The sequence below is a fragment of the Cystoisospora suis genome, assembly GCF_002600585.1.
Source record: "Cystoisospora suis strain Wien I chromosome Unknown contig_2035, whole genome shotgun sequence".
NCBI lineage: Eukaryota > Apicomplexa > Conoidasida > Eucoccidiorida > Sarcocystidae > Cystoisospora > Cystoisospora suis.
This window is the reverse complement of record NW_027154834.1, coordinates 1,239-14,260: the sequence shown is the minus strand read 5'-3', so window position 1 is coordinate 14,260 and position 13,022 is coordinate 1,239. Positions and strand designations below refer to the sequence as shown.

At 44.2% G+C, this 13,022-nt stretch overlaps 1 protein-coding gene across 1 annotated transcript in view; it reads left to right on the top strand.

Moving 5' to 3' along the window:
- Positions 1-283: 283 nt before the first annotated feature.
- Positions 284-13,022, top strand: part of CSUI_004392 (endonuclease exonuclease phosphatase family protein) — a 13,923-nt gene continuing 1,184 nt past the window's right edge. The window contains exons 1-10 of the mRNA XM_068064583.1: positions 284-2,359; positions 3,080-3,305; positions 3,784-4,119; positions 5,699-5,770; positions 6,755-6,803; positions 7,491-7,539; positions 8,624-8,987; positions 10,611-10,670; positions 11,602-11,880; positions 12,679-13,012. Of these exons, the coding sequence (XP_067923441.1) occupies positions 1,054-2,359; positions 3,080-3,305; positions 3,784-4,119; positions 5,699-5,770; positions 6,755-6,803; positions 7,491-7,539; positions 8,624-8,987; positions 10,611-10,653 (2,445 nt within the window). The 5' untranslated portion in view covers positions 284-1,053 and the 3' untranslated portion in view covers positions 10,654-10,670; positions 11,602-11,880; positions 12,679-13,012. The remainder of the gene's footprint in view (positions 2,360-3,079; positions 3,306-3,783; positions 4,120-5,698; positions 5,771-6,754; positions 6,804-7,490; positions 7,540-8,623; positions 8,988-10,610; positions 10,671-11,601; positions 11,881-12,678; positions 13,013-13,022) is intronic.

Here is a 13,022-nt window from a genome sequence, read left to right as displayed (position 1 = left end):
GAAAAGACAGGGGTAGTAGGTTTCACACTTGTCCTGCGAAGAGAAGAGAGAGTGAAAGTCACCCCAGGACGCTTCCCTGCCGTATATATTGGCCTGTAGCTTAGGAAGTTGGCATTTGCCTTCATCGCCGACCGTGTACGGCTCATGTTAATCGCGCATCGATTGTAGAGGAGCTTATCGCACACATTCAGCCTTTCTGCATGCGCGCATGCACCATGCGTCAGTCTTCTGTCGATTTTCCGTAGGATCCACAGGCATTTCTGCCCCGCTGGCTCAAGTCAGCAAGTCGATGTGCGCTCAGTGGTGTGTGTCTTCATGAGATATAGCATGAAGTCTTGCACTGCACCAGAAACACCTTTGTCCTCTGAACTTCATCCATCGTGTAGCAGTCCGGGGCCGTGGCCGTGTCTTGTGTCTTACTGAGGGCCCGACTTCGGATCATGTTCCTTCCGAACACGGTCAGCGGTTGAACCTCTTCTAGGAATAATACGCTTTTTCCTGGAAAGAGGCTTTTTTTGCTGTGTTGTCTGCCATTTGCAGAGATCGCCTCCGTTCCTTCTTCAGTACTGTCCCTCGCTCCACCTCTCTGTTGGACTTAGTTTCTCCTCTCTTGTATCTTCTCATCACCGTTCTTCTTTGTGATTGCTTCCCTGCTAGAGAAGGCTTGTCACGAACCCTCCGTCTATCGCTTCGTGGCCTCTCTATCGTCGTCTTCAGGCCCTCTAATGCCACCCTCCAAGTATACGCCTCTGCCGTATCGATGTTTCTCTTTTTGAATCCAGAACTTCCCGGTTCTCATGGAACGATGGGGGCATGTGCGGCAGGTGATACTTTTGCTTTCTCCTGCTTTGACCTGCTGAGCCGTTTCTTTTGATCTCCACCCGTTCAGCCCACGAGTCTCCAAGAAAGAGAAGCTTGCCTATCTGGCAAAAAGCCTTTCTACTCGCTTCTTTTCTCCTTCGGCTGAGATTTTTTACTTCACTCCCCTTCATCTGCCTGCTCCTTTTCACTCTTCTGTCTTGGGTTCTTCATCTTTTTTTTCTTCTTCTACTCATGTACCGCTTCTCGTCCTCCTTCAAGGCTATATCTCATAGTTCTGTTGTCGGTACTTCATTCCTCTCAGTATCTACTTCTCTCTTTCCCTGGGTTGTTCTGATACTTCTCCCGTCGCCTTGTACTTTTCGGTCTTTCGCTTGGTCTTTATATTCTTTACCTCATCAGAATGTCTCTCTCTTTCCCCCTTTTCTTTCACGCACAACACACACTCGCGTCTTCATCTTTCCATCTTCGCCGTCTCGTCGTTCTACTCCTTCAATCGCTTCTCTTTCTCCTCCCGTCATCTTTCCAGGCGTGAAATCGGCAAGACTGGCAGGCCTTTCTCTCTCCCTCTCTTCGTCTCTCTTCCCACTTCCTTCTTTCTTCTCTTCCACTTCATACCGTTTCTTTGAGGAAGCGTCCCTGTCATCTCCTACAGTCTCCCGTCAGTTTTTCTTGCATGCTCCTTTCCTTCATAGTTCTCTGTCTGCGCCTAATCCGTCCTTTTCACCGCGGTTTCCTCTAACGTTCACTGCCACGGGGAATAGGAGGTCCTTATCAAGTTTCTTGCAGAAAGATTCTCCGTCCCTTTTCTTTTGCTGTGAGCGGCGGGCGTATCCTCTCTCTTCTTTCTCTCTTCTGAAGAAGGCCTCCTGTCTTTCCTCGCTTACTTCTGTATATCTACCCTCTAAAAGTCTCAGTCTGTCTCGCTGCTCCACAAGGCCTTCTTCTTCTTCACTTCCTTCTTCTTCATCCTTCTCAGCTCTACCTTCATCCTTTATACCCGCTCGGTTATCTCCCCCATCATTTTCTCCCGTCTTTTCTTCTCTCCCTTCTCTCATTCTCTCTCCGTGTGCTTCTCCGAGACAAACTTCATTTAACCCACTCGGCTTTCTTTTCTGCCAGTCTTCTTTTTCTTCTCTCATTCTCCTGTCTTTCTTGAATCCAACAACGACCTCTTGTTCTTCTTCTCCATTGCCCCGTGAGAATCGCTTTTCTTCTGTGAATTGCCAGCGATCTTCTTCATCTCTACCACTAAAGATGACGGGGATACCATCTCTTCCGTCTTCTTCGCCTTCTTCTGTCTCAAATCCTCTCTCCTCTTCATCTTCATCTTCTTCTCGTTTCTCTCCTTTAGCCTCTGCATGTGCTTCAGCTAGTCATAGTGGAAGAGAGATGAGAGACAGAGAGGACCGCAGTGTTTCTCCCCATGTGTCACCTGAGGTTGTGGGCAAGATCCTCGTGACACAAACTGTAGATAAAAAGGTTTTTCTGACGTTCTTCTGGTCCAATACAAGAATCAACATGGAAAGATCTGCTGACGGTAAGAAACAATAGACTTCTTTCTTTTTTTCTTCTCCTTCTTCCTCCTCTCTAGACCCACTCAGCTGTCCTGATCATCCGCCCGCCCACGGCTGGTCTCTCGTCTTGCTGTGCATGTACACTTCCTTCTCTTGTATCACCCTAAACCGATTCGTCACATATATATATATATATATGTATATACCTTTAGACTTTCATGTATGTATGGCATTACCGAGAATCGGGAAACTTTCCCCCGGCAGCTTTACGAAATCTTCTTCTAGTACGGCTGTCTGTGCTCCAGTGCGTACATGCTCTACACTCTTTTTCTTTCTCAAATGCCTGTCTGATAGACAGAGGCATCACGTACTTCCTTTAAGATCTTCTCAACATATCTATCTCTATCTGTCTCTTGAAGAAAGTGACCGTATCTCCTGTGTTATGATAGGACACACATGTAGCCGCTGCCTCTATGTTGAATGGATAGATCTTCTGTTGCCTTGGATTATCATCCCGTAGAGAGATGCATACATCTATCTCGTCATCATGTGCTAAGACAACTGCATGCATTCTCTTCTTTCTCTTTTCTGCCTCATGGAAAGGGACTGCCGCCACATGGTTTATATCGCTGTCTCTACTTACTCACTCGTATACAGAGAGTATGGATCTATCTGTATATGCATGCTCTTCATGGGTAAAGCAGGTGTGTGTTTATATGTGAGGTTGGAATGTGTATGTCTAGAGAGCGTAGAGAAAGTCCTTCAACGATTGAGGATTTCGTGTCAAAAAGCGGAACAGAAGTCTATGAAAGCAAGAGAAGGAGGAAGGAAAGAGAAGAAGAGAAAGCAACAGCCGACTCCCGTTGACCATGACACTTCTTCTTCTTCTTTTGGGGCACAAAGAGGTTCTCAAACAAAACAAGATGAAGAAAGAACTGACCCTCTATTACCGTATGCTTTTCTTCGGAGGTATGAATCTCCCCTTGTCTTTCTCATAGCAAGGCCGCTCAATATCGTTCATTGCCCCATCTCTTTATCTTTTCTCCAGCTCGCTCCCTGGAGACAGTGATACCTTCTCAGAGACTCTCCTTTCTTCTTCTCTCTTTCGCTAAGAGGCCTACAGCTTCTCTAGGTTATCCATTCATTGAGGGTCTACACACCCTTTCTATAGTGACGATGAATCCGTATTAGCGAAGACACTTCTTCTTCACCTTCTTTCTTCTTCTTCTGAACCTAAGTGAATAGAAGTAAAGAATCTATTCTCCTAGTATCCGGTGTTCTCCTGAGGTGAAAGAGGAAGTAACCGTTCCTCTCATGAAAACGCAGCTGAGAACACGTCTCGTGGCTATATATCTCTATGGAGAAAGACATGGACGTATAGTAAGCGCTATGTGTTGTTCCGGTGTAAGCCCCGCGAGCCTTTCATTCTTCTTTATCTTTCTTGCAGGCGAGATGGATCGGTCATCCCTCTTAGTGACCCCTGTGGAAGATCTTTCCGTGAAGCAACCTTTGCATGCTTTTCAACTGAGATGCCTTCTACTACTACTACTCCCACCTCATCTTCTTCAGATTTCTCTATCTCATCAGGAAAACAGAAAGCAGAAGAAGCGAAAGAGCCACATGTTGCTAGTCCAAATGGTCTTGGAGAAGCCGAACAAGAAGAGGAGGAGAAGAAGAAGGAAGAGGGAGATAACAATAAGCTGAGGAGAGAGCAGAGGATGCAAATTGTCTGGGACCCTCCTATTGTCAAGACCCTCTTTGTCGCTCAGGCTCTATATACAGGGTAAATTATCTTCACGTCATTCGTTTTCCATCTATCTCTGTCCCTCGATCTCCCCAGCTACCTATGTCTCTGTATCCATGGATTTATCTATCTGTCTACCTGTTTAGCTCTTTACCTCTCTCGATATAGGCCCCTGTATGAGTGTGTGTGTTTTCCACTGTAGTTATCTGTGTGTAGAGAGATCTATGCATCTATGCAGCTCTGTCTGTACACATGTGATGACCGTAAGGGGGTGTATCGCTTTACTATTTTCAAAGAGCGTAGCGAATCTTTTCTTTCCGAGTGAGGACAAGCGAAGAAAGGGAAGGACGGGTGTTTCTTGCAAGATTCTCTCGGTAAAGCAGATTTGTCCTCAGGCTATTCTCGTACAAGTCTTCGTACCTCTATGACTGCTCTTTTCTCTCTTCCCCTTCATAGGCCTCCTCGCCCCTGCCTTATAGTGAAACAAGGATAGGTGGTCGGATTCAGACTTCTCAGCATAATGTTGGCTATATATATCTCGCGTCCTGTACAGCCTTATACAAGGGTAAATCTAGACGCACACACACTCATATATGTATATACGTATTGAGAGAGAGAGGGGGCTTTTCCCGAGTCTCTTCGTCGTGTTCTTCATTTAGTCATTCCTCCCACTCTCTTTTCTTCAGCTCGAATACATCCTTTCTTCTCTTCTCTGTCATCTTCTCTAGGACTTTTAGGATCATAAGACTGCTATGACGCCTAGATATCTCGTAGTGTATGTACATGACTGTTCGATGGCAGCGTGAGTGTCTGTCTCTCAATCTATATACAGAGAGAGAGGGAGATTCTTCTTAGGTCGTGCTAATCGTAGAAGGAAAAGTTTTCGTTTCTTGAACGTCTACAGCTCCTGTGGTATCTCTTTGTTCCTCGAATGTGCCTGAGTGGCCGCCGCCTCTCTTTCCTTGCCTTCCCTCCTTCTTCTTGTAGGTGCATGACACCCGATTGCGAGGCTGCGTTGTACTGTATTTACTTCTCCTGTCATCGTATTTTAACACAGGACTGTATGTACATAGGCCCCTCTTTGGTTACTCGGAGTCTTCTCCGTCCTGCGAGTAATCCGCGTCTCTTCAGCATGGAGACTATATCAATTTTAGCCGGTCACTATGAGAACAACACTTTCAAGCCGTAGGAGATTGATGCGCAGTGCTTGTATCGACGTATAGGATCCACACATACGCTTTCTCCTTCGGAAGACGAGGATAGCCTGCAGATCGAAATCCTTTGTAGGCCCCTATTTTATTCACCATTCATTCATTCGTCCGTGGTTCTCCTAGTATTGGCGTTGGAGTGAGGAAGGAGGAGTCGGACTCACTAAGAAGGAGGGTGTTAGTGCATGAAGAAGAAGCTGAAGACAGGGGAAGAGGAGGAGGAGGAGAACACCCAGAAGCAAGAGGCAAGAATGAATGAAGAGAAGAGACAAGAGGGAGATTTGCGTGCGCGTGTGAGGTGTTTCATACCTTCTGACCGAGTCCACACACTAAAGTCTCTCGACAAGAACATCTTTTCAAGTGCAACATCTCTCTCTTCCCTCTCCTTTCTTTCTTTTTGTATTGTGTAGGTGTCCAGTCCTTTCGAGCCCTGTCTTTACAGGTGGAGATGAGTCTGATATAGATGAAATTCTCGTTGAATGGTAAGCACCTGTCACGAGATCTAAGAGTGCTAGGATGAAGATCAAGAGGTCCAGGTAGGCGGATAGAGGCGAGAGAAGCTAGACGATGTGAGGCAGGAAAAGGCATAAAAAAGAGCAAGAAGGATACACAGGAGTTCATTCGCATCTTTCTTCTTTGGTTCAGTCGGTGTATGCCGGCTTAGATCTTCGAAAGGAAAAGAACAGCCGCGCTTTGCTCCTAGGAATCTCCATGTGTTTGTCCCACGGGTATGCACCTGTACATCTCGATCGATCTATCTATCTATCTTCAACCTATATGTCTTTAATCTGTCTCTGTGTCTTGTCTCAATGTGTCTTTCTCAAATCTGTCTATCTTTGTAAATCTGTGCATGTATGATTGGATACATACGCGTGAGGATGCGGAGAAGTGGAAAGAAGGGGGAGCAGACATTGCATGCGTCACCCGGGCTCCTTTGGTACCATCTGTGTGTATGTGTTGTGTCGATGACCTATGACATGCGGCAGAAGAAGGCATCTCTTCTTTCCTCTCTTCCTCTTCGTTCACTTCCTCTTCCCTTCTCTCTTTCGCTTGATCTTTTCTTACCTCGTTGTCTTCATGGTAAACACTGTCTTCTTTTCTCTACTTCTTCTTTCGATAGATCTCTCTATGCTCATCTTTATACTTACCTCTCTCACTCTCTCTACATCTATAGATACACAAGCGTGCGAGATGCTGCACATGAGTGTTCTCTTCTTCTTTACATAGATAGAATAGACCTTGTCTCTATACATACGGCTCTAGGTATGCTGCCATGGCATTGGTGCTAGATATGACTAGGGACGTTTTGAGGCGAAGCGTAGATCTCTTCTTTCCTCGAGCGGGTGACGAGGATTCTTTTCTGATCATGATGAATGTATCTCCTAGCAAGCTTCACAAAGTAAAGCTGTTTTTTTCTTGCTTTTTCTTCTTCCTTCTCTTCTTCTACGAATATATCTCCAAACAAGGCGGCATGAGGAGACTCCAGATCATTCACCTCCACTGCACTGTGGAAGAGTAAGTTGTCAAGCCAACTCCCCCCATGTGAGACATCTTGTCTATCTGCTAGGCGCTCTTGTCTTTCTCTTCAGTCATCTGGCGCTACTACCGGTTTATGCGGTCACCTTTATACCTGACCTATTCATGTCTCTACCTATGTACTACCACTGATCTCGCTATCTATCGGTCTATCTGTGTATCTGTGTAGAAACTCTCTATTCATCTTTTTTGTGTTTCAACGTGTCAACCATAATCCCTGTATTTATGCAGAAGACACTAAGGCTAGCTCCCTGAGTTGAAACGGTGACCTACCATTATATATATATATAGTGCATGTACGTCTACATGTACATCTACGCATGGAAATGTATCCCATCGACACGTCCAGAGTGGTCGAATATCCTTTAGATGCTTATATATAGGGTTTCTCATCATCGCAGCCTTTCGTGATCGTCCTTCGGTGTATATACAGATATACTTCCCAACCTCCATGTGTACACAATCCTCTCGAAGAGAAGAAACAAGGGAGTTAGTAGACGTTTCACTTTCTCTTCCTCATCTTCCTCTCTTCCAGCCTTGCATGCATACTCACAGACCAGGCCCTATTTACGTGCTGAATCTCTTCCTGCTGTTTTTTTTTCACACCTCAAGTAGACACTTCTCTTTCTTCTCTGGCTCTCTGTCTTCGTGCGTGAACGTCTTTAGAGCTATACACCCACAGAGAACGATGAAGGAAAGTCTTTAAAGTTGAAGGGTAAGTGCTCTCTTTCTCTTGCAGTTTCTTTTCCGCTTTACTCCTTCACCTTTGTCGTTCGATTCTTCGTCTCTTTCTCTCCGTTATGCCCCATGTATCTCTATCTATGGGCCGCAGCTGTCTCCTCAGAATGGTGTAATGGTGTCTCTTCCTCTTTCTGTCTCTCTTCTCGTAGATCGAGCGTGCATGGGTATGCTCTTCTTTGGGTCTTTTCTCTTCCCATATTCTTGTGTGTGTGTTGACTGGAGGTTTTCCTCTTTTTTTCTATCTCTCTTCTTTCTCCGAAGTTCTTGTGTATTTGTCTCTTTCGTTATTTCTCTCGTCCTACTAGCTTATTCTCTTCTTCCTGCGCCGTACACGAGGGAGTTAAGAAGAGGGAGAGACAGAGAGAGAAAGAATGAGAGAGACAAAGCCCTACTGCACTGCTCACGCCCTAGTCAATCTAGACAAACTATACGTAGTCAACAGATCCCTCGATCTGTGTATGTAATTGGTATCTCTATCTATCTATCTACGTTATCTGTCTCCTGTCTCCTGTGTTACTTCCATTCAGTATATCTTTAATGATAACGAAAGAGGAAATGAACTCGATGTAGATACATACTATATTGAAGGGTTCGGACCGACCGCCACTATGAAGTTTCTTTCCACACCCATTAATCATTCATACATATAGATATCTACGTACTTCTGAAGAACCAGCATGTAGCGCTCTGTATAGGCTATCCGTACTCACATGTAGAATTCGATCTTCACTTCAATCTCTTCTTTTACATATAGAAGTATGTACAAGCTCTACATGGCTTTCTGTAGTTCTACCTGTCGATGGACCTGAAACTTAGGTCAGAATTCAACGGCGAGTATTTCATAGACATATCATATCACATTTGCATACATGCATATATATGTTTTGTCTTATCTATCTATCTACCCGTCTATCTGTCTATATGGATATGTTTTACTTGCTGCAGCTATACATGGGTATATCCAGATTCATGAGACTGTGAGGATTCCTGATCGAATATCCACTCGTTTACCCTTTCTTTCTTCTGTTGTGTGTGATGTCTATCTACCTGTCTTTCAGCCTATCATCCTCTCACTCCTGACTTTAGTATCTCCGCTACATTAAACCCTGTTGAACCTTGTCCTTCTCTCTCATGGCATAAGACGCGTATGGAGGCCTTTCTTTCTCTCTCATCCTCCTCCTCGTCCTCTTCATCTCCTTCATATTCTTCTTCTGTCCCTTCATCGTCTTCTTCTCCTCCTTCATCTTCCTTCCGAGTGTGTAGTTTCAATATTCTTGCGAGTGCTTATGCGAAAACTCCGCATGCAATTCAGTCTATGTACCCTTATTGTCACCATCGTCATTTAGATCTCCACCACCGTAAGTCTCTCTTAGGAAAAGAAATTAAAGATCTTCATGGAGATATCATAGCTCTACAAGAATGGTAAGCATGCGTTTTTCTGGAATACACATCTTCCTCTATACATGTATGTGTGCTTGAATAAAAAGATATATATCATATCATAGGTACACATACATCTCCACGCCATCTGTGAGAAAGACGTACATACGTATATAGGTAGGTACATGTCGATTCAGTCATAGAACGTCGTGGATGTTTCGGTGTACGTACACTCCAGGATAGAGGAAAAAGGCAGGCCCGGGGGGAGAAGAAACATTTGGGTGTCTTCGAGTCTTCAAGTAGCTCATAAGGTAACATTAGTGTGTTACCTATCAAGCATGACACCTTTCAGCCCACCCTCACTTCTCTACGTATTTATCTACATAGAGAGAGTATAGATATGTACAGGAAGAGAGATCTGGGGATGCAGATAGATTCATATGCAAACAGCGAAAAAGACATGCGGACACATGACTAAGGTATATCGATTTCTTGGCGAGGTGCCTTCCTTCTCATCCTACCTCGTTTCTCGAATTCTTTGTCGACTATGTCGTCTTACCTCATGGAGTGTATCAGAAGAGCCTTTGTTTGAACTTCGGTGAATCCTCCTAAACCGATTTCCCTTCTTGTTTCTCATCTTGTGCTTCTCTCTCTTCACCCCGCTCATCCTTCCCTAATACTGAGACGACTTCATCTGTGTCTTTTCTTCTGTTTTGTCGCCCCTTTCATTAGCTCTTCATCTCTCTTTTCAACCTTCTTCTTTCCTCTCTTCAAGAGCGAGTATCATGCTGTCTTCGCATCTAAACACAATGCTCGAGTTTCAGAAGGCTGCGCTCTTCTCATACGGAAGGAAAGATTCTCGGTCGTAGATCACGGGTACTTCATCTTTCAAAAAGAATTCAAGGTCAGTCTGTCCACTGGATCTCATTCTGAGGGCAGTGTATGTACACCAGAGAACATGGTCTCTTGTTTGAACCTTCATGAGTAGTACAACAATAATAATAGCAAACACAACATTCGCTTGGCTTAGAGTTGGGAAGGAAGATTTCAAGTCTGCTGGAGAGATGAAGGAACATGGTGGTAAAGAGAGAGGAATCTACAGAATCTTGCGTTGAAGGAAAGAGAGAGAGAGACAGAGAGAAGACAGGTGGGTTGTGCGTTACCCACAGCGTGCGTTGTCCTTCTATTGTTATTTGCGGAGTAGTCCTAGAGAAACAAGAGACGAGAGCTACATAAAGCAGGTGAAGAAGATCGATTATCTTTCTTCTTTCTTTCTTCTTCGACTTCACTCCTCTCGCTAAACAGATGGAAAGGCGCTCGGTAGTAGATTCTTCTTTTTATTCTTTGTTCCGGGACGCTTTCTCTTCTACGGACAGAAACTACATCTTGACAGGCTTTCAAGTGCCATCCTTTGCACGTGAATGTATGTACATCTCTATCGACAGATAGAGAGATAGATGTACGTATATATATATATATGTAGCCATATGTGTATTGATCTACTGTCACCTAGATGTATGTACCTCGAGAGATGTACTCTGCTGCTTTTTTTCTTGGTCATCTTCTCTCTTTGATCTATCTATCTATCTATCTCTGATTTATCTACTATCTGTCTTTGTCCAATCTATCTTTCATCTATCTATGTATGTTTTGTATGACTACTAGGAGAACCCTCTTTTTGAAGACTTGCGAGCTCAGCTTCGATTGAAATGGCCGAACTTTGAGGTAAGGAAAGGTCTTCTTTCTCCTTCATCTTCGGTGGGATATATGGATGATGTCTCTTATATGAATGGATTTTCCCTTAAGCCTCGCCCCTCCCTCTCGTGCTTTTTCTTTTCATTTCTTCTCTGCCGCTGTTTTGCACTTTTGAATCCTCACTCCTCTGCTTTCTCGCATTGCCTTCACCCGATGACCCCGAGGTCTCTAGCTAGAGAAACGAAAGAAAAGGCAAACCACGTGGATGTCTTCCATGAAAGGAGGTGTTTGTAGACTAAGAAGATAAGTAGCACATCTTTCATTCATGATACGTTTCAGCTACAAGTCCATAAATATAGAGAGAGAGAGAGAGAGAGGAGGGGTGTAGTTACTTCGCTCTCGATTATGCAAGAGTGAGGCGACGGCATCAGTGAGATCTGCAGACCGAGGGGAGAGACTTTTTCTCCTTAGAATTTACCAACGAGGCTGCATTGCCATCAAATCTTCATGTAGTCAACTGCCATGTACGTACGCGGACGTAGTATGAAGTGGGCCCAAATAAGCCTATCTATCTGCCTATCTATCTATATATATATATACATATTCATGTGTATGAACCGTACATATGCATGTGGTCACGGTTTTGCGTACGCTTATGTATGATTGCGTGTGATTTGATCCACTTAAGAATCTGCTGTTTCCTTTTGACGATAAGAAGTTATGCGCGTCTCATAGGGTGAGAATAGCGATCTCTTACTACTTGAATACTCGTAGATGTGAAGGAAGTTATTTGTCCGACATCTCTTTTTCAGTCTTGCCATTCAGCTACTTCTCTTTTTCTTTCTCCCTTTGTATTTCCCACAGCTCTCTCTACTCGACTTCTCTCCTCCATGATAGGCATCCATGTTACGCTAGAATGAAGTCACTCTCTCTCTCTTTCTTTACCATTCTTTCCTTTCAGACGAGTATTCTTCCTAACCTAACGACGATTATGCAGTATGCGATCTTAAAGAAAAGAAAGGACAGAAGACTTACAGATCCAAGAGATGACTCTCATCAAAGAAATGAAAACTCATCTAGACTCCACGAGAGAAGCCCTGCCTCTTCTTCGTCTGTGGAAGAGCCGTCTGTTTCTAATAGGAAGAAGAGCAGTCCGAGCTCTCCGGAGTCTTCTCTGGAGACTGAATCTTCTTTCCTTATCGTAGGCAACACCCATCTCTTCTTTCATCCTTATGCTCGTGTAAGTGCGACATCGTCAAGCCCAATAAAACAAACAGAAGAAGACCCTTCTGTTTTGCTTGTCTGTTCTCGGCTTATATTCGGGGAGGGCTCTTGCTCTCTCTAGCTTAGAAAGGATACATCGGCGAAGTCAATCAAGAGAGATCGTCATTCGATAACTAGATAGGTAGATAATGGATGAGCCACTAGTAAAGAAACGATTTTTGTCGACCGAGTCTTTCCTGTCTGTATGTATAGACATGTGTATACAGGAGACACGATTCACGTCAGCATCACACCGCCTATATACATAGGTCAACTTGAGTGTCTACATCTCATGTCTAGGAGTCGCAGTAGAAGACGGCGGAGTAGGTGCAATACTACTGCTACTTAAGGAGGAGAAAGAGAAACGAAAAAGGGGAGAGAGACGTGAAGAAGAATTCCACAAAAAAGAAGGACGGATAGAGGCATCACGTGAAGTTTTACTCTTCTTCTTAAGTGGTCTGTTGTCTGCAGATGCTTTGAGAATGGAGGAGTCAGATGACCTTGATGAACTCTCCTGATACGAACCAACACACCGAAATACAACATACATGATGTGTCTCGAGAGTTGGATCGATTCTTCTTCTTCTCTTCTTTTCTCCTCTCTTTCCTGTATTAGTTCGTTTTGTTTTTCTTCTGTTCTTCCATCTCAAACGTTTATGAGCTTATTTTCCTTCTTTTCTTTCATCTTCTCTTTCTCTCTTTCCCTTCCTATGTGTGTGTTTGCATCTTTACTTCTCCTTCTTTCTTTGTCTCTCGGTCCTTGTCCTTCTTTCAGCACATACGTGTATTGCAGATTTATGTAATGTCCTATCTCCTTTCGAAACTGCAAGAAGAGGCAGCAAGGACAGATGAGAAAGAAGAAGAAGAAGAGGAGGATAGAAAACTCCACAATCGTTCGAGTTCTACGCATCAGGAAGAAGGGAGCAGAGGGGAGGGTGTCGAAGAAGAGATGCTAGGCGATGAAAAGATGGAGGAGAAGAAGAAGAAGAGAAAGAGAGGCTATCCCCGTGTCATTTTATGTGGAGATTTCAATTGCCAGCCTGGCTCAGGCGGTTTGAAACTTCTGAAAGAAAAACAAGTCGACCCTATTCTTGATGACTGGAATGATGGTAATTCTCG